General features: G+C 64.7%; 3 protein-coding genes across 19 annotated transcripts in view; 1 reads left to right on the forward strand and 2 right to left on the reverse strand.

The window, feature by feature from the left end:
- The first annotated feature begins 1436 nt into the window (after window positions 1-1436).
- CHRM4 (cholinergic receptor muscarinic 4) lies at window positions 1437-9187 on the forward strand. Of its 2 annotated transcripts, none has more exons than XM_025452010.3 (2): window positions 1437-1594; window positions 6446-9187. In XM_025452010.3, the coding sequence occupies exon 2, from the start codon at window positions 6475-6477 to the stop codon at window positions 7909-7911; it is 1437 nt and encodes a 478-aa protein (XP_025307795.1). In that variant the 5' UTR covers window positions 1437-1594; window positions 6446-6474; the 3' UTR covers window positions 7912-9187. The 2 variants fall into 2 exon arrangements, with proteins under 2 accessions (XP_025307795.1, XP_035557077.1); XM_035701184.2 differs by having other exon boundaries at window positions 1463-1594; window positions 5800-9187.
- Window positions 9137-12043, reverse strand: MDK (midkine). Of its 4 annotated transcripts, none has more exons than XM_025452011.3 (5): window positions 11876-12043; window positions 10748-10824; window positions 10471-10638; window positions 10192-10353; window positions 9137-9490 (listed from the first exon to the last, which is right to left on the reverse strand). In XM_025452011.3, the coding sequence occupies exons 1-5, from the start codon at window positions 11890-11892 to the stop codon at window positions 9465-9467; spliced, it is 450 nt and encodes a 149-aa protein (XP_025307796.1). In that variant the 5' UTR covers window positions 11893-12043; the 3' UTR covers window positions 9137-9464. The 4 variants fall into 4 exon arrangements, with proteins under 4 accessions (XP_025307796.1, XP_025307799.1, XP_025307798.1 ...); XM_025452014.3 differs by having other exon boundaries at window positions 11774-11913; XM_025452013.3 differs by lacking the exon at window positions 11876-12043 and adding an exon at window positions 11054-11174.
- Window positions 12044-12131: 88 nt separating this feature from the next.
- DGKZ (diacylglycerol kinase zeta) overlaps window positions 12132-23614 on the reverse strand; it is a 41126-nt gene continuing 29643 nt past the window's right edge. For 5 of the 13 annotated variants that reach the window (XM_049097012.1, XM_025452001.3, XM_025452004.3 and 2 more), the window contains 29 exons: window positions 23435-23530; window positions 23052-23129; window positions 21899-21955; window positions 21476-21544; window positions 20536-20607; window positions 20318-20434; window positions 20146-20217; window positions 19834-19929; window positions 19473-19555; window positions 19310-19370; window positions 19117-19230; window positions 18851-18991; window positions 18150-18228; window positions 17917-17972; window positions 17687-17749; window positions 17493-17566; window positions 17295-17406; window positions 16741-16940; window positions 16449-16549; window positions 16268-16347; window positions 16112-16184; window positions 15929-15969; window positions 15335-15474; window positions 14483-14514; window positions 14227-14270; window positions 13644-13764; window positions 13524-13557; window positions 13197-13296; window positions 12132-12916 (listed from right to left, as the gene is read on the reverse strand). In XM_049097012.1, the coding sequence (XP_048952969.1) occupies window positions 12800-12916; window positions 13197-13296; window positions 13524-13557; window positions 13644-13764; window positions 14227-14270; window positions 14483-14514; window positions 15335-15474; window positions 15929-15969; window positions 16112-16184; window positions 16268-16347; window positions 16449-16549; window positions 16741-16940; window positions 17295-17406; window positions 17493-17566; window positions 17687-17749; window positions 17917-17972; window positions 18150-18228; window positions 18851-18991; window positions 19117-19230; window positions 19310-19370; window positions 19473-19555; window positions 19834-19929; window positions 20146-20217; window positions 20318-20434; window positions 20536-20607; window positions 21476-21544; window positions 21899-21955; window positions 23052-23129; window positions 23435-23530 (2523 nt within the window). In that variant the 3' untranslated portion in view covers window positions 12132-12799. The remainder of the gene's footprint in view (window positions 12917-13196; window positions 13297-13523; window positions 13558-13643; window positions 13765-14226; window positions 14271-14482; window positions 14515-15334; window positions 15475-15928; window positions 15970-16111; window positions 16185-16267; window positions 16348-16448; window positions 16550-16740; window positions 16941-17294; window positions 17407-17492; window positions 17567-17686; window positions 17750-17916; window positions 17973-18149; window positions 18229-18850; window positions 18992-19116; window positions 19231-19309; window positions 19371-19472; window positions 19556-19833; window positions 19930-20145; window positions 20218-20317; window positions 20435-20535; window positions 20608-21475; window positions 21545-21898; window positions 21956-23051; window positions 23130-23434; window positions 23531-23614) is intronic. The other 8 variants (XM_035701144.2, XM_025452007.3, XM_025452000.3 and 5 more) reach the window with 4 other exon arrangements.

Below are 23614 nucleotides of genomic sequence, written 5' to 3' on the forward strand. Positions count from 1 at the left end.
GGCTTCTCACACTAAGCCTAGACAGCCAATCGCAGCCGCCTTCGGGAGCACCAGGGCCGACCTCCTCCCTCAGCGTGGAGAACTCCACACCCAAAGCCCCGCAGCCTGGCTCCTGCCCCAGTTTCCTCCTGCCCCCCCCCCCCCCCCGTCAGCCTCTCCTCCACTGCCCTACCCGCCTCTGCCGCCCCCCCACAGCCCCTCGCCCGGTTCCTGGGGGAGGGTGGAGGGGCGGGACCGGGTTGTTTTTCCGAGAAAAGGAACCGGCGGTCTTAAGGTTAACCGGATGCTTGCGCTCAAAGAGTTTGGGGTGACAGGCCGCCTCAGGCCCCTGGCGGACCCCTGGAAGGGCCGTCTCGGATGGAGGCCGAATCGCGGGTGCCTGGTGGTGCGGAGCGAGCGGGCAAGGTCAGGGACGAGGCGGAGCTCTCCGAGGTGCTGAAGCCACCGCCTCGGCCCCGCGGGCGCCCCCGCCGCGGACTCCCGGGCCCTCCCGCTCCGCACAGGCAAGGCCCCAAGTCCCCAGGCCCCGACCCGTGCGGTTCCCGGACACCTCAAGAGACCGGCTGCTCGCCCTGAGGTCCCGTTCCCGGCTCCGCCCCGGGTGACCTTGGGCACTCGGCTTCCCCTCAAGGCATCGGCGAACTCGCCCTCTAGGCCGCGGCTGGATGGGCGGCGCGTCCCACCGCGGCTGGAGGGAGGACGCGCACCCTCTCCCCGCCTGGAGGGCGGGAGCGGGGAGCGGGGAGCCGGGCGGCGGGGGTGGGGGGCCGGGCCAGGGTTGTGTGCGATGGGCGGGCTCCTCTCTCGCCGGCGGACTGTTGCCTGCCTCCTCTCTCCAGCTCCTTCCCCGGCCCCGACGGCGCCCCTCTTCTCCCGCAGCCCGGCGGCCGGACGCTGGCGGCCCTGGGGCTGCAAACTGCCAGCGCTCGGCTCCCTGCCCCGACGGGACCGCAGCGGCCGAGCCCATCCCACCCGCCCGTGACCTCTCGTTGGGGTCAAGCGTTCGCGCCTCCGAGGTCCCCGTGTGAGCGGGACCCTGCGGAGAGTGCGGCCCGGGCGAGGCGCGACGCCACCTCCAGGTCCCGGTGCTCGGTCAGAGCGGAGGCGGAGAGCGCAGCCAGACGGGACTGCCAGCTCCCTCCCCAGCCCGCGAGGGGGCGCCGCGTCCCCATGACAACGCGGACACCCCACCCCACCCCCAGCCCAGCCTCCCGGGAGGGCAGCGCCCCCCGCTAAGCCGCACTGCCCACCGTGGGCGGTGCCCCCGCCGTGGCCGAGCGCGGAGCTGCCGGCCGGCTCCCGGGGGGGCGCCGTAGTCGGGGTCCCCGACGCCCCGGGTGGTGCCCCCCGCGCGTCGCAGTTGGGTGGCCGGCCCGGGGCGGGCGGCGCGGCCCCACCAGGATTGGCTGCCTCCCCGTGACATCACGCGGCTCGGGGAAAAGTGCGAGCGTGAGCGCGAGTCGAAGCCACAGCGCCGGGAGCTGCGGGCGGAGCAGGGGCCGCCCCTCGGCACCCGGTCCCCGCCCCCGGCCCGCGGGCCGCCCGCTGGTCCCGCCGTCTGTCAGGTGCGAGGGGACCGGGGCGGAGGTGTCTGGTAAGTGACTCCGCGGCGGCGCGGGGGCGGCGGGACTCGGTTGCGGGAGAAGGACCCGGGGCTCCCGGACCCTCCGAGGCTCCCCGGAGGCGGGTCCCCCCGGGACGGGGCCCCAGGCTCCTCTGGGCGCGAGCGCGGTGCTGGGAGCTGCACAGGGCCCGGGGGTGAGGGGCCCCGCGGAGGGAAGACCCGGAGTCTCGGAAGCGGCTCCAGGTGCGCCCCTGGGAAGGAATGGACGTTCAGGAGGTCGGGGGAGGGGTGCTGGCCCACAGCCCTCAGGGCGCCCCGGCAGCCGTCGGGGGCGGGACCCCGCGTTTCCAGCCTTCCCACCGGCAGCTCAGGAGGGCGCCAGGCGCTGGAGCCTCAGGAGCCTTTTTCCCGCCCGTCTCCCCGCCCCCCGCCCCCGGCGCCGCCGGCCCACCCCGGTACCTGAAGTCCTCCATCCGCGACCTTGAACCCCGACGGAAAGCCCCTACCGGCCTGGCGCCCCTCCCCCACTCCAGGACCACCCCCTGCTGTTGCCCAGGCTGCGAGCCCGGGAGAGCCGGAGCCCAGCCCCGAGCCCAGTGGCGGAAGTGTCAGGTGCAGTGTCCATGCCAGATCCCCCGAGCCCCTTCTCCCTCCTGTGAACTCCGGAGTCTCTTCTCCCCGCCCCAGGGACGGATCCGGGGCCACAGCCCTCCCGGAGCCCTGGAGTGAATGCCTAAGAACCCACACCCCAACCCCCTCCCCACGGCGTCCAGAGCACGCGCTCCTTCTCGTCCGGAAAAGGGGGGGTTCCAGAACCCGGGAAAGCACGGTGCCCACGCCCAGAGGCTGCAGGAACTGCGTGCTAGGGGGTTGGGGGGAGGGCGGGGCACCGGGGAGCCAGGGCCCCATCCACCGGGCCGGGGGCCTGGAGGAGCCTGCAGATGAGCCCGAAATAACCCCCAACCCGGCCCTCGAGGTCCGCCCAGGTCCAGGGCTTGAGAAACCGGGAGCCCACCCTAGCCGCTGGGTCCAGACGGTGCCTCTCTGGCGGGGTGCAGGGTTAGAAGTGTGGGAGGGCAAGAATCTCACACTCAACACTCAACTGACCTAAGCCCTGGCTGGGCCTCCGCGGTTTGGGGGTGCTGCGGTACAATCCCGCCCCACCCCCACCCCCACCCCCACCCCCGGCAGACTGGGCACCCTTTGGCCAGAACGCTCCGCGGGCACACCGAGCTGGGCCCTGGGCCCGGTGTCCTGTAAGGCCAGCGGGGCGACTCAAGCAGCGGCCCTTCGACAGAAGTCAGGCTCAGGCTGGGTCGCCACATCGCCGCGTTGGGGCGCAGACACCAACTGGGCGCTGGCTAATACGATGCCCCAAGGTCAGGGGGCCCCTTGCAGCTCGGGTTGTAGTCTGGCCACGACCCTTCCCCTCCCACGAGCGGGGCACAATCCAGACACTGGCTCTAGACTCGATCTTCTCTGCGAAAGTCTGAGCCGAGCCTCCCGGCAGGGCCGTCCACACCCGGGCAGGTCGCCGATCGTGGGCCTTGCATTGGCTCCTGCGCCCCAACTCACAGGTGCGCGCTTAACCGGACTCGTGCGCATCCCCCCGGCCCGCACACGCATGCACAAGCACGTGTCCACATGGCACGGGCCTGCTCACGCGCACACGGGCACACCGGTATCCAGGCGTGGCCGAGCGCGCACACACGCACATGCAGACAGCTACTCGCTTGTACTCGCGCTCCCCGGTGATCACACACAAACAGAACTCGCACTCGCCTTCCCGCCCACACGTCCCTCCGCGGGGCCGAGTGGAAGCCGCGCGCCCCTAACTTTGCCACCGGCGAACCCGCGCGGAGCCTAGGGCAGCCCCCGGGCAGGGGCTGGCAAGAAGGGGGGGGGGGATCCACGTCCTTCCCCGGGGCGGCCCTGCCCTGGAGCCTCTGCGCTTTCGGTCGCGTTGGAGTTGGGGGCGGTGGCGGAGAGCTGCTGTCCGGAGCTGGCACCCGGGGCTCGACATCGCCATCTAGCGGTGTGCACAGCCCTGGGCAGCGGCTGCTTGCCTCCCCAGATCTCGGGCGGGCCTGGATGGCAGAGAAACGCCCCAGAGAGGGTTGCTGTCAGAATGTCTGCGGGAAACCCAAGGGGTCCAGAAGGATGGCGGGGGGGGGGGGGGGGTAGGCTGGGAAACACCAGGCCTCGCCCTTTCTGCGGCTGGCAGCTTCCCCAAGCGGATCCAGAGCAGGACTAAACCACCTGCCGCCTCCTTGGAGACAAGATGCCCCAAGATGGAGATGAGAGGTCTCTTCTCTTCTGAGAAAGCTAAGTGGGGGAGCCGGCGGGGGTGGGGGGACCCTTAGTCCTTCCGTTTGGAGCAGTGGACGGCAGAGGCAGGAAATCAGCCTGAGACAGGTTGAGGTTGAGAAGGGGACTCCTGGATTCTAATCCCCCCCCCCCCCCCCGCCCAGCCCCGCTTACACACTGGATGGCTTTGGGCAAGTTAATTAACATTATCCTCATCTGTCAGAAGATCCGTAATCAGTGAGATGGGGATGCTAACAGTACCTGCCTTCTCAGGCTCCTGTAAGGATTAACCCAGATAATCTACATAAAAAGCTCAGAGGGATTCCCGACTCATAGTTAACACTCAATGAACAAGGGCTATTATGTTTTTCATATTTGGCCCCTCCAGTCCCGTTTCCATCTCGCTGGCCTGCGTCTTGGCCCCGGGGAGGCTAAAGCGAGCTTCCTTGGAGCCGGGGGACGGAGGCCTCCCGCTCTCTGCACCTGCTTGCACCTGCCAGGGGAGGGCAGCCTCTGCAGCTGCTGCTTCTGCCTCCCAGCTCAGAGGTGGCACCTGAAGCTCTCAAAGCCCAAAAGTGGGCTGTCCGAGCCCCCGGAGAGGGTGGCATTTAGTCTTTGCCCTTGACTCCTTTGTGACCTTGGAGGTGGCAACACCACTCTTTGAGCCTCTCCTCCTGAGAACCAGGGATTTGGACAGGCGAACGTGAACTGCCAGGCCAGGAGGGTCACCCTGGAACGTGAACTGCCAGGCCACGAGGGTCACCCTGGCACTCGCCTCCAGCCTCTGGTGCATTTTTGTCATGCTGCAGATGGAAAGTTTAGTTCCTGATCCCCATAGCTGCTTGGGAGGGGCCCCAGGACCCAGTCCTCTCTATTTTGCAAACGAGAGAGGGGCCTGAAGGTGAAGTGGCTGCTCTACAGCCACAACCCTGCTGGCCTTGGAGCCTGGGCTGCAGGGTGAGTGCTCCTTCCTCCACACTGGCTGCCTCTGCCTCTGCCTCTCTCTCACACACAGACGCTGTGTATACGGCAGTGCGCGGGGCTGGCGGGGCTGGGCTGGGGCCCGTGTGCGTGTGTGTAATGGTGCGCGTGTTGGCGGGTGTGAAGGAGGCAGGGCTGAACGGCTGCCCTGGCACAGCGCGCTGGGCGTGGGCCTCTCTCACGTGTATGGAGAGGAAGGCGGGGGAGAGATGAAGAACCTGGGTGGGAAGGGGATGCAGGCTGGGGGGGGGTTAGCTGGGGGACCCCCATGTGTGCTGGTGGGCCAGGAGGTGCCCCTGAGCTGGCTCCAGGCTCCCCTGCAGCGTTCCCCCCCCTCTTCCCTCTGGGACACGCTGGGTTCCTTTGGGTTCCCAGTTGGACGGAGGCCTGGCTCTGGCCCCTTGGAAGCCATGCACGTCTTTCCACGGCTGACAGGCCCTCCTTTCGGCCTCTGATGACTCGGGGTCCTCAGCCCCTGGCTGTGGACAGGCCCTACTGCCCAGCACTGAGCTCCCCGTCCTGGGGCCGGCAGAGGGAGCTCAGGGAGGGGATGCTGCAGTGGTGGGCACCCCCCTGCCCCCTCACATGGCACTCTCCTCCTCATCCTTGAAGTTCCCCACTCCAGGGCACCCCTGGTCACCCCAGGAGCCTTCCCCACCAAGGTGGGATCACCGGCTCTTGCGGCTCTTTGGGCCTCCCTCTGACGGAACCCTTAGCTCTGGGACAGCAACACAATGTCAAGGACTCCTGGAGACTTGGGCGGGTTACTGAACATCTCTGTGCCTCGATTTCCTCATCTGGAAGTAGTGAGAAATAAAGGTTTCTACCTCACAGACTTGTTGGGGGGAAGAAATCGGTTAATATTTATAGAAAGTTACAGGAAGTGTCGGCCCCGTAGCAGACAGTAAGTGTCAGCTGCTAATATGTATTCTCGCCTGTGTCCTCAGTGCCTCCTGGAAGGATGGAGGACAGGTCCCCTGATAATGTTTGGTTACAAAATGACGGAGGATGTGAATGAATGAACACTTCTGCCCAGAGCCACGTGCTGCCTGGAGCCCTCCCCATTGCTTCTCTGGGCCCCGCACACACTGGCCTTCTGTCTGTGCCCCGCATGTGCCCCAGGGCCTTTGCTCTGGCCATTGGCCCTGACTAAGCCGCCTCTGCAGCTCTTCGCATGACCGCCTCCTTGCCATCGTCCAGATCACCTCCTTGGAGAGGCCTTCACTGATCTCCCAGCAAGGAAGCGTCCCGGTCTGTCCTCTGATTCACCCACTCTGCGGTGGCCCTGCCTTGTTTTCCTTCTAGCACTTGTTGGGTTGCTCGCGTGTTCATCTGTCTGCCCTGGCCAGATTGTGAGCTCCCCGAGAGCGGGGGCCGCGCGTGTCTCATTCTCTCCTGTGACTCGGGCACCCGGGACGGTGCTTGTGCGCAGCAGGCGCTCAGACCGCGGTGACTGGCTGAAGACACGACGGGGCGAGCGAGGGGACAGATCCTCTGCGGCCCGGCAGGACGGTGTCCCTCGGTGGCCTCGAGTTACCTCTGTAAAGCGCTCGGACACGGCTCACCCTCTCCTCTCTCTCCTTCCTCCTCCAGACACCGGCCGCCCACTTCCGCCGAGCAGGATGGCCAACTTCACGCCAGTCAACGGCAGCGCGGGCAACCAGTCCGTCCGCCTGGTCACGTCGGCCCATAACCGCTACGAGACGGTGGAGATGATATTCATCGCCACGGTGACGGGCTCTTTGAGCCTGGTGACTGTCGTGGGCAACGTCCTGGTGATGCTGTCTATCAAGGTCAACAGGCAGCTGCAGACGGTCAACAACTACTTCCTGTTCAGCCTGGCTTGCGCCGACCTCATCATCGGCGCTTTCTCCATGAACCTCTACACCGTGTACATCATCAAGGGCTACTGGCCCCTGGGCGCCGTGGTCTGCGACCTGTGGCTGGCCCTGGACTACGTGGTGAGCAATGCTTCTGTCATGAACCTTCTCATCATCAGCTTTGACCGGTACTTCTGCGTCACCAAGCCCCTCACCTACCCCGCCCGGCGCACCACCAAGATGGCGGGCCTCATGATCGCCGCTGCCTGGGTCCTGTCCTTCGTGCTCTGGGCACCTGCCATCTTGTTCTGGCAGTTTGTGGTGGGCAAGCGGACGGTGCCAGACAACCAGTGCTTCATCCAGTTCCTGTCCAACCCAGCGGTGACCTTCGGCACAGCCATCGCTGCCTTCTACCTGCCCGTGGTCATCATGACGGTGCTCTACATCCACATCTCCCTGGCCAGTCGCAGCCGAGTGCACAAGCACCGGCCCGAGGGCCCGAAGGAGAAGAAGGCCAAGACCCTGGCCTTCCTCAAGAGCCCCCTGATGAAGCAGAGCATCAAGAAACCCCCGCCGGGGGAGGCGGCTCAAGAGGAGCTGCGCAACGGGAAGCTGGAGGAGGCGCCGCCCCCCGTGCTGCCCCCCCCGCCGCGCCCCGTGGCCGACAAGGACACTTCCAACGAGTCCAGCTCCGGCAGCGCCACGCACAACACCAAGGAACGACCAGCCACGGAGCTGTCCACCACGGAGGCCACCACGCCTGCCATGCCCGCCCCGCCCCTACAGCCGCGGGCCCTCAACCCCGCGTCCAAATGGTCCAAGATCCAGATTGTGACGAAGCAGACAGGCAACGAGTGCGTGACAGCCATCGAGATCGTTCCTGCCACGCCGGCCGGCATGCGTCCGGCGGCCAACGTGGCCCGCAAGTTCGCCAGCATTGCCCGCAACCAGGTGCGCAAGAAGCGGCAGATGGCGGCCCGGGAGCGCAAGGTGACGCGGACCATCTTTGCCATCCTGCTGGCCTTCATCCTCACCTGGACGCCCTACAACGTCATGGTCCTGGTGAACACCTTTTGCCAGAGCTGCATTCCTGACACGGTGTGGTCCATCGGCTACTGGCTCTGCTACGTCAACAGCACCATCAACCCGGCCTGCTACGCTCTCTGCAATGCCACCTTTAAAAAGACCTTCCGGCACCTGCTGCTGTGCCAGTATCGGAACATCGGCACTGCCAGGTAGGTGGCAGGGGGGCCACAGAAGGTGCTGGTGGTCACGAGTGTGTGCTGGGCTGCGTGGTCGCTCACGTGGCCGTTCAGGGAGAGATTTGGAAGCATCTCTCCGCGTCCATGTTCACCGAGGAGGAGAACTGAGGTCCCCAAGACCCCGTGAGTCTCAGGAAGAAGCTCTGGCTGGATTCAGAGAGACCAGATCTCCGCTCAGGCTGAGGAGGGTCAGCCCCAGAAGCGTCCGAAGCCAAAACTGCCTGGCCCGCCTCCGTCGCCCTGCCTCAGGGAGCTGGGGGGGGCACCGGCCTTCTGGGGCGCCTGCCCCACTGTGACTATCCAGCATGGCTGGAAGAATGGACGTCTGGAGGGGGAGCAAAAGCCCAGGATCCCCTCGGGAGGAGCAGAGGAGCCAGTGCTTGGGAGAGGAGGCTTGGGAAGGGGGTGGAAGGGTGGGGCCCCCCCATTCTGCTGTAGTTGGTGCTTTCTCCCTGCTGCACCCCGCATGTAGGCCCAGCCCCTCCTCCCAGGTCCCATCCCAGGGGCAGAGATCTCCCCTTGCTGCAGTACTCAGCCAGGCCCTGGTTGGGTGGGCAGGTGGGTTAGCTGGAGGCCAGGTGGAGTGGGCTCTTGGGCACCCCGCCCTCCCTCACCCTCCCACAGCACGGCCCTGGTCACGGTCAGGATGGGGCAGCCGGGGGATCAGGGTCTCAACACTCAGGAACTGAGGCCTGGCTTCCTGCGGTCCCATGCTGAGCAGAGGCCCACTTGATTCTGAAGAGCCCTCCCAGCAGGCTTCTGCAGAGTGTGAGGGAGGCCCGGGGGCTCAGGGGAGAATGGGGCCGACTTGACCCACACAGGCCTCAGTGGCAGTGGGCACAGGCAAGCAGCCCCCATTTCTTCCCTCCCAGTGGACAGAACCTTCTAGTGGTAGTTGGGCTGTACCAAAGGACCTTTGGCTGAGATGAGGAGTGTCAGTTCTCACGAGCCTTCTGGGTTCTCTCCCAGCCCCTGGTATGGCCCCCTGGAAAGACCACACGGAAGGGCTCAGGGGACCTGATGGGGGCACCCTTTCAGGAGTGAGGAGGGAAGCAATTTTCATAACCATTCTGCTTTATCCATGAGCTCTGGGGAGCACTCACCGCCAAGCCCCCAACCCCCCTGAAAGCCACAGCTCCTCCAGCCTTGCCTTTCCTTCACAAGTTCCTGCCCCTACAAATTACCACAGCAAACTCCCTGGGTTGGGGCTTTTATATATTAAAGGAAAAGCTTTTATTGGGAAAAACAAAAAACGATGGTTTATTTATTTCTTAGTAATGGCATCTTTGTGGGGAAGAACAAAAGGGGGTCCCGGTTATCACATCCCTCTGGGGCAGGAGGCTCAAGCTGTCCACAATCCCCTGTCCCTCCCCGCCGGGGACACTTGGGGGTGCTGGTGGAGGAATGAAGGGAAGAAGCAGGGTATGATTGATAAAGCTAACGAGGAGACAAAAGGCACTGGTAGTTAGATCCTGGGCCTGCGGGAGGGAGGGCACCGGCCCCGGGCTCCTGGGCATCCAGACCTGGCTGCTAGTCCTTTCCCTTCCCTTTCTTGGCTGTAAAACAAGCAAGAAATAAGGTGTTAGCCGAGTTGGGGTGACCTGGCAGGGACCCGGGTAGCTACATGGGGGGAAGACTCTGCCCCCTAGTGGCTCTTGCTCAGCGGCCGCCGGTGGGGAGCGCAGCCATGTTGGGGCAGGAGCTGCCCCGCGCCGACCTCCGCTTTGGCTGGGCCCCCAACCCTCCCGGCTGTGGGCCCCGCAGCCCCGGCCCCCACCTCCTGCCCGGCGCGGTGGGCGGACTCGCCCCTGCCCGGTGGCCTCTCTGCGCTGCCGTGAGTCAGGAATGAGCCGAGGGCCGGGGGCAAGTGTGGCCGGGAAGTCCCTCTAACACCAGAAAGGGACCCACGCTGACCCCGGGTTCCCTCGGGCTGCACAGACGACAAAGCCAAGCCCTTCCAGGACAGCTTCCCCGAATCCTAAGCAAGATGCTCCCGCAGAGCAGAGCTTGTCTGTACTTCCACTTGGGCCAGAGGGTCTTCTAAGTCCCGAGCACCTTCTGTGGGCCCCGCGCACTCCGCCCGGGCTCACCTAAGGGATCTCTACAGAGGGGACACCCGGGGCAAGGCTGTCAAGCCACTCGCCACCGTCCAAAACCTCAGCCTTAACCTTTCCCCTTCCCGGGCGGTGGCAGCGCCCCCGCGCCTCCCCCCCCCACCCCTCCCGCAATGACCTCACACCCTCCCCGCTTCTCTGACCTTTGGCCTTGGCTTTGGTCTTGGGGGTGCAGGGCTTGGTCACGCGGATGGTCTCCTGGCACTGGGCATTGTACCGCGCCTTCTTGAGGGTGCCTTGGCGGGCTTTGGTGCCCGATCCCCCGTCACACGCCCCCCAGTTCTCAAACTTGTACTTGCAGTCCGCTGGGGGAGAGCGCCCGGGGTCAGACCTGCGCAGCCCGCGGCTGGAGGCCACGGGCCGCCCCGGCTTCGCTGAGGCCGCGCGCCCCTCTCCTGCCCTCCGCGGGCGCCCCAGCTCACCTCCGAACTCCTTCTTCCAGTTGCAAGGCACCCGGCACCGGATGCGCTGGGTCTGGGCCCCGCAGGTACCCTCGCGGAAACCCACGCCGCAGTCCTTGCTGCTGGGGGTGCAGGGCCCCCAGGTCCACTCCGCGCACTCGCTCCCCGGGCCGCCCTTTTTCACTTTGTCTAGGACGCACGGGGAACGGAGCTCAGACTCGCTCGGGGGCGGCTTCCCGGGGTCCCGGCCGCGCCGCGCGTCTCCAGCCCTCCGGCAAGCCCCCACACCCCAGATCACCTTTCTTTTTGGCCACCGCGGCGGGGAGCGCCAGCAGGGTGAGGAGGGCGAGGAGGAGGAAGCCTCGGAGCTGCATCCTGCGGGGACAGGTCGGGTCAGGGCCCCCGCCCGCCCCCTTCCCCACGGGGGGCCGCGCGCCCCTCCCGCCCCCGCCCCACTCCCCAGGCCCACGGGCCGCGGCGGCGGCGGCGGGAGGGCTGTGGGGTCGGCCCCTCGCCGCCAGCCGGGGCGCACGGCCCGGACCCCCAGCCCGCCTCGGGGCGGCGGCTCGGCTGGGGCCCGGGGGCGAGGGGCCCCGCCGCTCACTCGCTCGCTGCCCGCGGTGCTGCGCTCCCTCCCGCGCCGGGCCCGTCCCGCTCCGGCCGCCGCGGCCCCTTTTGTCTCCAGAACCGGTCTGAGCCGGTCACATGGGCCCCCGCCCCCTCCCCGCCCCCCGCACCCCCCCGACGGAGGACCCGCCCCGCCCCCTCCCCTCAAACCCGCGCCGCCCCCCGACCCCGGCGTGCCCGCCTCCGCTCCCGCCCCGCGCCCCCGGGCTTCCAGCCCCGCTTCCCGCCGCGGGTCCCGCACCCCGCCCGCCCCGCCCGGGCCGTCCGCGCTCCGACGACGGGCCCCGCCGGCGCCCCGCTTCCGAGCCCGGGGTCGCCCGGCCCCAGGCCCCCGTCCGCCCCGGCCGCCCCGGCCCCAGCTGGCCGCCGCCGCCCCTGCCCGCTGCGCGGCTTGGAGGGGGCCCGGAGCCCCGCGGTCCGGGTCCGGCGCTCGGCCCGCCAGCAGCGTCCCAGCCTCGGTGCGCCCGGCCCCGAGGCCTGTGTAACCCCGTCGAGGGCCGGCCCGCCGCGACCCCGCCGCCGCCGGGGAAGGGGCGCCGCCCCGAGAGGGCGCTCGGGCTCGGGGGCGGGAGGGGACCCGGGCCTGGAGCCGGTGAGGCTCGGAGCTGACAAGAGCCGTCTGAGAAGTTCCAGACCGGCCGCCTCGGCCGCAGCAAGCGCCCCCCCTTCCGACCCGGGGCCTCCGGGGTCGCCTCACCCGAGCCCTAAACAGCGAGAGCCGCTGAGGCCTGGGGGAGGGGGCTTGCCCTAGGCCGCGGGGCCAAGGGGCCGAAGAATCTGGGCCTCGCCCCCCGCCCACCTCTCTTTCACTTTCATTGTTATCGTCCCTGCGGGAAGCGGGAAGCGAGAGGAAATCAGCTCCTCCCCGGGGCCCCGCCGAGCTGGGCCGCCAGGCCGAGGTCAGGCCCCGGGCAGGCCAGAGACCCCTCCCCCAAGCAAGAGCCAGGTCTCCCCCAGGTAAGGGTCTGGGTCCAGGGTGGCCAGTCCCGGGCCCCCCACCCCCCAACCAGACCCCACTGCTCCTGGAAGACCTCCTCCGCAAGAAAAGAAGAGCAGAAAGGAAAAAAATCCACTTTACTGAGTCACACCCAGCTGTAAACATGTCACCATGAGAGCCCCACTCCAATCCCCAGGCCACACAGTCAGCGGGGATGAAATGACTGGGGTGCAGGGGGTGGGTCACCGGGGTAGGCGCCAAGCAGGGCAGCGGGCAGGCAAATGCAGCAGGCTCTGTGGTTCCGGGAGGAAGCCCCGGGAAGAGTGGGGACAGGGCAGGAGAGAGGGCCCAAGCTGCCAGCACGCTCAGAGCCAGGGCCCTAAGGGACCAGATGGCTTAGGAAGCCTCTTCCCGAAGGCTCCCCACTAGGGCCCCAAACCCTGCTGCGCCCCCCCACCCCTAAACCCCAGGGAGGGCACCCGCTGCAGGAGGGGGAGGGCTGTCCAGCCCCAGGCCCCCAAAGGCCTGCCCGGCCCAGTCCAGTTTCCTGTTCCCCTGTCAGCCCTGGGTCAGGCTGGGGCCTCAGGGGGGCAGGTGAGGTCCCCCAGCTCCTCAGAGCCCAGCCCTGGGCCCGGGCGGCTCCTCAGGGGGCAGCACGGGGCTCCTTCCCTGGGGCCTGGGTCCCCCCGTGGCAGTCCGACTGGAATGTGGCAGTGCAGTGGGCGATGAGGGGGCTCCTCCTCCGGCTGGCCCTGTCCCTCCTGCTGCCCGGCGCTGGCCTCACAGCTACACGGCCGTCTCTTGGTCCTCCCGCTGGATCATCTGGTAGTGCTGCCGGTTCTCCAGGTAGGCGGCCAGCTCCGTGTCCTGAGCCTTCTCGGCCCGCTGCCGGGGAGTGTCGCCCTGGATGAGGGGGGGAGCTGCCATCAGTTCAGGGACCTGTTGGCCCCAACATGCTTAGGAGAGGGCAGGGGACCTTCCCTCCAGGTCGCCAGTGAGGAAAGGAAAAGCTTCAAACGACAGCCAGTCGCAGGCTACCCCCCCTCGCCCCCCCTCCCCCCACCGCAGGCTGAGGCTTCTCAGGGTCTGGACAGCAGTGACTGAAGGACAGCCTGGAAGCTTCCAGTCCTCCGTCGGGAAAGGGCTGCTTTGTGCTGCGTGGACTCCCTGCTGGTCTGCTCACCTGCTGGTCTGTCTTCATGAGAGAGGCCCCAGCCTCCACGATGTAGTGGCAGATGGTGCGCTGGCCCAGGGCTGCCGCCTGGTGCAGACACGTCTCCCCACTGTGGAAAGAGGGGCTGGCCGTGGACCCCCATCCTGTCCTGGGGCCCTCTGGTCTGTCCCCAGAGGGCGGTCAGACAGAAGAGGAAGCTCGGGGCCGTTGGGGGCAAGGGCAGGGCGGATGTGGCCTGGAAGGGTTTACAGGCTCTGACCGGCCAAGTGGGAGGGGCTAGATGGGGACAGGGCAGTTTCCAGGGCGACCAGGGTCTGGCCCTGCCCAGATACTCACTTCTCCTCCACAGCATCAAGGATCTCTGGGGGGGCTGGAGGAGAGGGGAGGGGGAGGTCAGAGACGCCTGGTGCCCTCCCGCCTGGCCCCTGGCCGCGGGGACCCTAGTGGCAAGCTCACCGTGGTCCAGCAGGTAGCGGACCACTTCCTTGCTGCCTGTGCTGACCGCGTGGTGCAGGAGCGTGCGGCTCTGCTCGTCCCGGTGCATGAGGTCACCCCCCGCTCGGTGCAGCTCCTGGAGCTGAGGGCAGGAGGCAGAGCAGGGCTGGGGCTCCTCAGGACCACCCTCCCGCCAGCCACAGAAATGTCCCCACCTCACAGAGGCCGCACGCCTGAGACGAGTGTGCTCGCACACATCATCCCTCTGGGGGACTTTCTGGGGTGCAGGGGAGACACGCTGGGCTTCTCCCATCCCAGGCACCCATGGGTTCCTGGGGAGCACTGGCCACCAAGGCCTTGAGCCCATGGTTCCTCTAGGACTCGCTCCTTTCTGAGCACTAGGGACAGACCGTGCTAGGAAGCCACTGTGAAAGGCCACTGGGGGTGGGACAGGGACAGTCACCATGGAGACCCTACAGAGGGCTGGACAATGACAGATGATGACAGCTTGGAACAGGCTGATTCAGCCCCACCTGGAGGCCCTGCCCCACAGGGCACGCGTCTCAGGGTCGCCGTGGGGAGAAGACAGGCCCTGCGCTAGTACCTTACAGAAGTTGTTCCTCTTGGCCGCCTCAATCAGCTCTTCACCTGCACGGAACACCCGCCCATTACGCTCTGGGGCTGAGGCCCGGCCCGGGCGGCACACAGCCGCCCTGGGCGGGGATGTGGGCCTGCCGAGGTGTGCCTGCTGAGGGCTAGGTGGCGTGACCATGCCAACCTCGGGGCTGTGATTGTGGGAGGGTGTGTGTGGGTCCCCCTCCCCGCCCTGCCCAGGACCAGGGAGATGGGAGAGGCCTCACCTTTGGGGGGCACCGCGTCCCCTGGCAGTGACCTGCAAGCAGAGCAGGATGAGATGGGACCCAGTGACAGCACAGGCCCAGCCTGTCACCCTCCCTGCCCCAAGCAGGGGGCGCCCTGTGTTCTTTCAACAGTTTATTGAGTGCCTCCTACGTAGCAGGTGCCTAGCAGGTGCCGTGCTAGGTGCTGGCGATACAGCAGGGACAAGACACGGAGAGCTTGCTCTCACGGAGCTTACATTCTAGTCAGAGAGACAGACAAGTCAACAAATAAATAAGGCCTTCTCCAGGTGGGAAGGGTCAAGAAGAACACCAGACGGGGTAGTGGGATCTCACAACCGCAGCCAGGGTTCCTGGGAAGACTTCTCTGGGGAGGAAACCCCTAAGCTGAGGTCTGAGTGGAGCGGGGAGCTCAGTGAGGTACAGGGAGGGGGTTGTGTCTGAGGCAAGGAAAGTGCAGAGGTGGGCACACTTGAGGCCCTGAGGCCCGAAGGCCATGGGTGGTGGGCAGTGGGGATGGAGGGGAGGCTGGGGGCCAAGGCTTGGGCTGCGGTGCTCAGATGTGGGGGGCTGGGGGCGTGTGCAGTGGACACGTGAGACGGGGAGCCCAGGGCTTTGGCCAGCGCAGCGGGGTGTACGGTGACGCCACTTCCCCGAGGGTGGTCAGCTGGGCTTTGGCCAGGTTTGGTTCTCTGCCAGTGACCCGGCCAGGGAGGGGCCGTGGGGAACTGGCAGCTAGCTGGACATTGGATGTGCGTCTGGTGTCTGTGTCTGGCGCCGCAGGCAGGACTTCAGGAGCTACTGGCTTGTAGGTGGGGTTTCGAGCCAGGGGGCCAGAGGAGAGCCGGGACTCACCGGAGCGTGGGTGAGCAGGGGGAGGTGGGGAGAGGGGAAGTGGGGGTTGGGAGGTCAGGCCGGGCAGATGCCCCCAGCAGCTCTGGGTCCAAGATATAAATCTCGTCCTGTGCAATCTCGGTCACGTAGTTGAGGTGTTCCTGTGGGTGGGGAGGTCAGGGGCCGAGAGTCAGGACCCCCCAGGTTAGCCGACGACGGTAGGGGAGCGGATGCAGCAAGGCCAGCAGACCCAAAAAAGCCTCTGCAGGGAGCATGAACACCGGAAGCCAGGGGAGGGGGCCTGGCCAGTCTCCTCCTTGCCTTCCTAGCTCCTTCCTGCAGCTAAGCCTTTACCCAGGTCACCTGGCACCTGTGTCTTCCTGGGTGGTAGCCATGCTCCACAGCCCTTGCACCCACCCAGCCAGTCTCTCCTGGGCATGTCAGTTCCCTTCTCCCGTGAGCAGCGTGCTTCCACCCTGTCCGTGAGTAGGAGCGGGTGTGCAGGCACTACACAGTGTGACAACGGGTAAGCCCATGTGTGGAAGTGCAGGCCGAAGGTATGGGGTCCCCGGGTGGCCTGCAACTAGCGGTGGATGGACAATGGCGAGTGCTTACCTGGGCCCGGTCGATCCTGTAGAAGCGGCTGGCAGTGGTGGCTGTGGGGGAGGCAGAAAGCTGTCGGAGGGTGCAGGGGGCCTTACCCAGGCCCGGGTACCCTGCTGCCCAACCAGGAGCCCTGTGCGAGAGAGCAGGACACAGCCTAGGACTGCCAGGAGCTGGCCCTTCAGGGCCACTCACCATCTAGGAAGCACCACTTGGGGGACAGTTTCTGGCAGGTGGGGGACTTGGCTCCAGCACCTTCGGGCTCCTGCTGAGAGAAGTCAAGGCCGGGAGTTGGCAGAGAAAAGACCAGAGCAGGCAGGCGCACGCAGGGGAGGCTCCCGGCCCCCTCACCTGCTGGAGCCTCTCGATGTGGGCACGGCAGAGCTCTAGGTCGCTGTCTCCCGGGACCACCACGGTGCCCAGTGGCACAGCTGGAGGACAGAGCAGGCCGTCAGCAGCTGGCCGTGCCCCCCTGGCCTGTCCTCGGGGCACCTAGCAGCTCCTTGCCACCCCCACCCTGCCTGCCACTCACAGGCCTCCTTGAGCTGCTCCTTGTCGTAATGCAGGGCCTCGTAGTCGTGCATGCTGACTCGGCTCACCTGGATCCGCAGCTGCTCAGGCACGGGCTGCTGGCTGAGGCGCAGGCGGTGAGAGAGCACTCGGGAAGGGTCCTCGGCCAGGCACCAGACCGAGGGGCCCTGCCCAGCCTCCCCGAGGCAGAGAGGCTGTTGGCCCTCTTTCCAGCTGGGGAAACCAAGGCTCGAGGGAGGGGCAGAGTCTGGCCTTGGGCCCCAGGGCACGTGGTGGCTGGGAGGGGAACATACTCGCTATGCAGGGGGGCGGCACTCCGCCGCTTGGCCTTCTGCACCATGGTGGCCTGGTTGCGCAGGGCGATGCGGATGCGCGAGGCTGCGAGCTTGCAGGGCTCGCCATCCACCTGCACCGGGATGGCCTTGGACGTAGTGAGCACCACCTCGCGGCACTGCGTCAACCGCTCGCCGTGCCCACCCACCTGCAGTGCTGCCTGTGGGCCGGAAGGCTCAGGTCAGGAGCCCGGGCAGGGAGTAGTGGGGCCCCAAGCTCTGTTCCCCCCAAGGATGCTCTGGCCAGGGAACACAGGGACAGTAACCCCCCCCCCCCCCACCCGGACAGAGAACAGAAGGAGGACAAGATCCCAGTTTGGGGGGGGGGGGATAGTGAGAGCCTGATCAGAGGAGGGAGGGAGGGCAAGACCCCAGGCAGGGAGAGGAGCATGAATTCTCCCATCTTGGCCAGTGAGGGGAAGTTTGGTGATTTCCCACCCCCCACCCAATCCTTCCTTCTGGTCACTGTGGGGACAGAGCCAGAGTCCAGGCAGTTTCCATGCTGGCCCACTCACCAGGGACGTCATGGTAAAGCCAATGACCTCGAGGTAGCCATCATCATGCCGCTGGGGCTCAAAGTCATGGTGCTCCCCAGGGTGGCCCCAGGGCATGGTGCCTGCGCAGTACCTGGAGGAGAAGGCAACACAAGGGCCTTCAGAGGACCATCTCACAGGATGGAGGCCTCCGGGCACACAGAGCCCTCCCCTGCTCACCTGGGGATATTCAGGAAAACAATGCACTGGGGTTTCAGGTCCTGAATCTTGGGGGTCAGGTCAGTTCCGTCACACTGGAGGCAGGAACAGAGGTGAGTGGAGGGTATATACCCGCGCCAAGGCGGCCTCCCTTCCCACTGGGCCTCCCTCCCCACTGGGCCCACCCACTCTGCCTGCCAGCTTGGCCCACTTACCACCACTCGGATGTGCTTGGCCAAGTCCTTGGAGCTGCCCATCAGGAAGTCGGAGAAGGCTGTCTGTGGGAGAGAGAGGGCGTCACCATCTGGTGACAGGGACTTTCTCTCACCGTTGCCCGGCAGGGGCCTTGTGGCCTGGCAGACACAGGTGCGCAGGCGGCATGGGCGGTAGACTAGTGGATGTGGAGCGGGGTGGGGGGGCTGTTGCTGGCACACCCCAGACTCACCCCGGCATAGAACATCTTATTCCGAAAGCGGCTGTTGAATTTCTCCGGGTTGGCCTCTGGGTGGCGACAAGAAACGGGACAGTCAGTCATTCTGATCCCGCTGGGGCTCTTCTGGGATAGGGCGGGGAGCGAGGGCTGGGCACTGCTGGGGGCAAGTTCTGACCCTCTCGGAGACCCTCCCGTGTCCTTCCCTCCCAAGACTCCCAATGCTTTCTCAGCAAGTAGTTGCCAACCTCGAGACTCATGAAACTCCAGGGTGACGTGGGCATCAAAGCCCAGGCTGAAGTAGTTGTTGAAGACATCCAGGGGCAGCTGCAAAAAGGTCAAGGGCCCAGCGTGAGGGCTGGGCCTCACAGCCACCACCCTGCTCTGGCCTCCTGCAGGCCAGAGGTCACCAGGCTGGCTCAGCCCATTCATTTTTGAAAGCCTTTTCCATGGTTAACAGGATCCACCAGAAAGCTCTTCCGCTAGCCCGCAGCCTGCCTCAGGCTCTGCCCTCAGGCTCCCAGCTCCCTTGGGGGCTCTTCCAAGCACCCCAGATGTAAAACAACCTGGGCCCTGCTGGCACTCTCTTCCCTGGCTTTCCAGCCCCGCCGACACTTCTTCCCGAAGTGCCATATTCTGTAGGCTCTTCCCGAAGTGCCATATTCTGTAGTGAGGACAGGGAACTTTGTTTCATTGCTGCTTAAAATGGTACCTGGCATGCGGTAGATATTCAGTAAATATTTGCCAAGCGGCTGATAACAGCTAGCTTACGGGGGACCATTATTGCCATCATATAGGATAAGCTCAAAGTCAGGAGAAATGAAGAGATTTGTCCAAAGCCCCAAAACCGGCAAGTGGGAAGGAAGGCTTCAGACCAGGGCTCTGGGGGTTGCCCCGTTGCCCCACTGCCCTCCCCCCCACTCCCTCACCCCCTGCCCTGGCGACCTACCCGGTCAGTGGCGCCCTCGTCCCGCTCCTCAGGCCCCGCATCAGGATTGGGCTCAGCACGGAGGTCCCAGCGGTCTAGCTGCACCACATTCCCCTCCTCCACATGCGACAGGATCTTGGACACGGGCTCATCCGTGTAACCCTGGTGAGACAGGCGGGAACTGAGCCTGGGGGGGGGGGGGTGGAGGCGAGGGCGAGGAGGGGAGGAGAGGCCTCCCTAGCTGCACAGCCCCTGCTCTAGCCCCCTCCCCGCCGGTGGGCTCTTACCCCACCCCAGTTGAGGGTACGGGCCAAGTCATTGCCAGTGCCCAGGGGCAGGATGGCGACGGGTGGTGGTGGCTTTAGGCGCAGCTGGTCCAGAGTGGAGAGGATCCAGCCAACCTGGAGGGGGCAGAGCAGGAGAGGCTGGGTCAGCTGAGCGGGGCCCAGACTTGGGCCCCGGAGAGGCAGCAGGACTCACCGTGCCATCACCTCCACACGCCAGGATCCGCAGGTTGTGCACTTTGCGGTACATCTCCAGCCTGGAGTCAGAGGACAGGAAGGGCGTCAGGGTCCGTGTGCCCCACCCTCTGTGCACGGCAAGCCCTCGCCACTGACCCTGCAGAGCCCTAGCAAGTACTTACGCCTCCTTGGGCCCGCCCTGGCTCAGGTCAAAGACTTGGCGGGGGTTGAGATACCACAGGAAGGACTGGATGATCTTAGCGCCCTGTGGGGGACAGGGCAGGGGTCAGTTGAGGCCGGTGGACTGAGGTGGGGAGACGTCCACGAGGACCGAAGGATGGGGCTGTGGGAACCAGGCCCAGCAGGGGGCGAGGGGTGGAGACCAACTCCGACTTCCTCAGAATCTCTGGGCAAGAGGGATGGGGCAGGAGCCTGCAATGGACCTGGGAGCAGTAGTTGGGGAGGAGCGGGGAGGGGTGCGGAGCCTGAACCACCCCCTCCTAACCCCCAAGGCTCTCAGCAGAGAGGGCAGGCTGTGAGTACCTGGTTGCCTCCACTCTTGGGGTTCACAAACACCAGCAGGGGCTTCATGAGGGGTGACGGGGTGGGCCTGATGATGAAGGGTCTCCAGCGGCCCTCCTTGGAGATGGAGAGACTATGAGGCTCCAGCCTGTCTTGGCAGACCTCGCCCCTGTTCTCGGCGGTGGCCCCTCCCATAACCACCTCCAGGGCAGACCTCAAGGTGGGCCTGGCCACAGTCTCCTACTTTCCTCAAGGGCCCAGAGCCCGGCACTTGGAGGAACAGGCCCCTCTTTCCTGTTCCCCTCCCGCTGTCTGTCGGGCCCCAGGACTAACCTCTGGCCCTTTCTTGCTCGATTTCCTCTTGAAGGATGCTCTCTTTTTCTTCTTGCTTGCCTTGAGGGTATTCTGCAAGGAAAGCCGGGGTGTTGGTGACAAGGAAGGTGGGCTGGGACGGCTGGCAGAGCCCGAGCATGGGGGTGGTATCACAGCCGCGGGCAGGACTCACCTGGGGCCTGCGGGCACGGAGGATCCAGGTGGGCGGGATGACCACAGCAGCGTGGACACCCAGGGAGCACGGCTCCTCTATCTGCTGCAGCATGAAGCAGGACACCTTGCTGTGGTACTAGAGAATAGGGGGCGCAGGTGAGCTGAGGCCTCAGCTGTTTGGGGGGGGGGGGGACACACCCAGAGCAGCCAGGGAAGGGAGGGGCGAGCACCACTCACCGCTTGCTTGCACCAGGAGCAACTGATGGCCACAATCTCCTTGCTGTGGAAGGTGAACTTCTGCTGGAAGCCCTAGGGTAGGAAGCAGGCAGTGGGTGGTTGGGGCCCCAGGGAAACTGAGCACATTTTTTTTTTTTCACATTAAAAAAAAAATCTGTAAGATAAGCCCCTGGAGCCGGGCGGCCTGCCACTCTACAAGGTTAACCTGAAGTTACCCGCGAGGCGCTGGGTGCACATACCCAATCTGTTGCGAAGGGTCCACAACTGACTCCTGCCAGCTCAGATGCCCTCCTTCCTGAGCCCATACCCCAAGGCCCCCTGGTATATGCTTCGAGGCATCTATCACATTCATTCCCTTGTTCATCCCACAACATTGATCAAGGGCCTGCCGTGTGCCGGACACTGTGCTCGGGACTGAGAATGAACAGAGGAAAGAGACAGGGCCCCAAGACCTTCTAGAACCTATGCTTCCTGAGGGATACAAACCAGAAGCACACAAGGAACAAGTGACCACCACACCGTGCACTGCACTCGGGGAAGACCGCCCACAGTGTGTCTTCAGGCCACAGTCTCCTGCAGGAAGGGCAGAGGCCTCACTACCTAGCCCTGAGTACAGCACCCAACAGGTGCTCAACAAATGTCCTCAGTGACCAAACAAGTAAGTCTATGAAATTCTCAGAGGGCTCAACCACGACTTTGAGGCAGTCCAGATACACTGAACCAAAGGTAACTTTCTTCCCTGCTCTCCTGCTCTGTGTAGAGACCTGAGCGTTTGGAGCTGACTGGGCACCTCAGCCAGGGTGGGAGTGAGCCCCAGGACTCTGCACTCAGGAGACAGTGTCAGTGATGGGCAGACCGGATGCTCGGCCTGAGGCTTGGGGGCTGCGGGGTCCAGGCCCAGGGGCAGCAGGCTGGCCAACCAGCCTGGGCAGAGCCTCACCTTCCCACAGTGCCGACACTTGCCATCCTGACGTCGTCTGTGTACCCAGTGGTGCCGCACGAAGGTTGGCTGGAGGAGGAGAGTATCACTGGAGTGAGGAGTGGGAGAGGCACAAGCCTGAAGCATGGCCTGCACCGCTCCATATATTAATGGGAGGCGTGGGGCCGCAGCAAGTTCTCCACAGAAGTGTGTGTGAGGTGAGAGGGCTGGAGAGCGAGGAGGCCCAAGAGGCAGGCATTGTGCCTCACCCGTTCTGCAGGCAAGGCCAGGCCTTCCCCCACTGAGACCCTCTCAGAGCCTCAGCCCTGCACGTCCCTGAGCCCCAGAGCGGCTGGGTCCCCTGGTGGCACTCTACAGACACCGTGGAGAAGCCCACTCGGGAAACTCAATGCCTCCTTACCCATAACTACCCTAGGCACTTACCTCACGGATGTTCCTGGAGCCTGATTCACGGAAGGATGGTTTACAGCGGAAATTTATCTGTGAAACATTGCAATGACCACCCAACTGTTAGAACCTCCTTTCAGGCAGTCAGGCATCTATCCACCTTCTCTAAGAAAGTGTCATTCGGAGTCATCTTCACAAGGTAGTGATAGCCCCAAAGCCTCCTGGGAACCATCAGAATATGAGACACCTCTTCTCAGAAGCCCTCCTGTTTCTCCGCCTCCTCTCCACTATCCAGAAGGGCTCTTCCTTCCTCTGTTAGTATCCTGGGATGGGGGACACTGGGAGTTTTGCGTCCACCTCCCTGCCTCTTCCCATACTTCCCCTTGCCCTCCAGTGCTCCCAACCTAGGCACGGGAAGGCACCCTGATCCTTGCTTGCAGACTCGCGCGGGCTGATCCCTGGAGACCATGAGCTCATTTGTGGAAACTGGTCCGATTTCCACCTTGGGCTCTATAATGCCTGGGGCTACGTTTGTTTCTCTTTTCCCAACTGTCTTTGCTCCAGCCTTAGCTGGAGCACCCAAGTTGCCAAGGGAAGCCTCACTCTCTGAGTTAAGGGCTGGGGCAAGTGGCCCACGTTACCCTTGCTCACGCTGGTCCTAGTCTTACAGGCTTTCCCATGTGCTGATGGGTTTCTGCTGCCTGGGGAGCCCTCCCACCCTCTGCCTGGACCTGCCTGACCCAGGGTTCCCCCAACTTCCCTCTAGAAGCACAGGGCCCAGACGTGGCACCAGCTGTAGACACACTGTGGACAACAGTCCCTAGGGAAAGGTCTCTAGAGCAGCAGCATATAGGGGACAGAGCCAAGCTTCGGCAAGACAATGGCCCCTTCTAAATGCTAACTTAGGTGCGGATAAAATGGTGTTTTGGCCGTCACTTATTTATTCATCCCACCGAATAACAGTCAGTGAGCACCACTCTGTGCCAGGATTGTTCTGGGCAGTGGGGACAGGGGAGCTTATGGGGGGAGACAGGATTCAAAGGCAGACATTTCAGCCCCAAGGTCTTTGGCTCTTCACCACACAATGCTTGTAACGTGAATATGCGTGCAGAGATACACACGTGCGTGTACTAAAATGACTTCAGCACTCAATAGGGAGGAGCAGGAAAGGCTGAGGACCCATACTCACCTTCTCTAGCTGCTCGATGCAGGGGGTGTGCACCACGATCTTGCAGGCTGCACACTTTCTCCGGGACACTGACTTCTGCTACAGAAAACAAAGAGAGGGCCCTGAGGCACCAGGTAACTCCCTCCAGGATGCTGCCCCAGGCAGAAAGAGAAATCCTTACATCTGCCCCAGCACAGCCGGGAATTCTGTGTTCACTGGGAATTCCCAGTCCTGGCGTCAGAAAGAACACAGCCCCCATTCCCTCTGCCATCCTCAGGCAGCCCACAGCAGGGGTGTCAAGTGAGAGTCTTCCCATCTTCCCTTGTCAGGCCTGCAGGTCTGTCCATAGGCTTCTAGACTCGCTCCACCAGCAGGGGGCAGCATGCCACCCAGAGCTCACTCACCAGCATCTTAGCTACACAGTACTGCTCCCCAACATAGCAGAAGTCCCCCGACACGTTGGTCTCGAACCAGATGTGTTCCCCATACGTCGCGGATTCCTAGACCATGAGATGAGCATGCTCAGAGCAACCTGCTACCCAGCACGTCAGTCCCTGCCCTGCCAACTCACCTCTCCCCCAAGA

This window comes from Canis lupus, chromosome 18, assembly GCF_003254725.2.
Source record: "Canis lupus dingo isolate Sandy chromosome 18, ASM325472v2, whole genome shotgun sequence".
Classification (NCBI taxonomy): domain Eukaryota; kingdom Metazoa; phylum Chordata; class Mammalia; order Carnivora; family Canidae; genus Canis; species Canis lupus.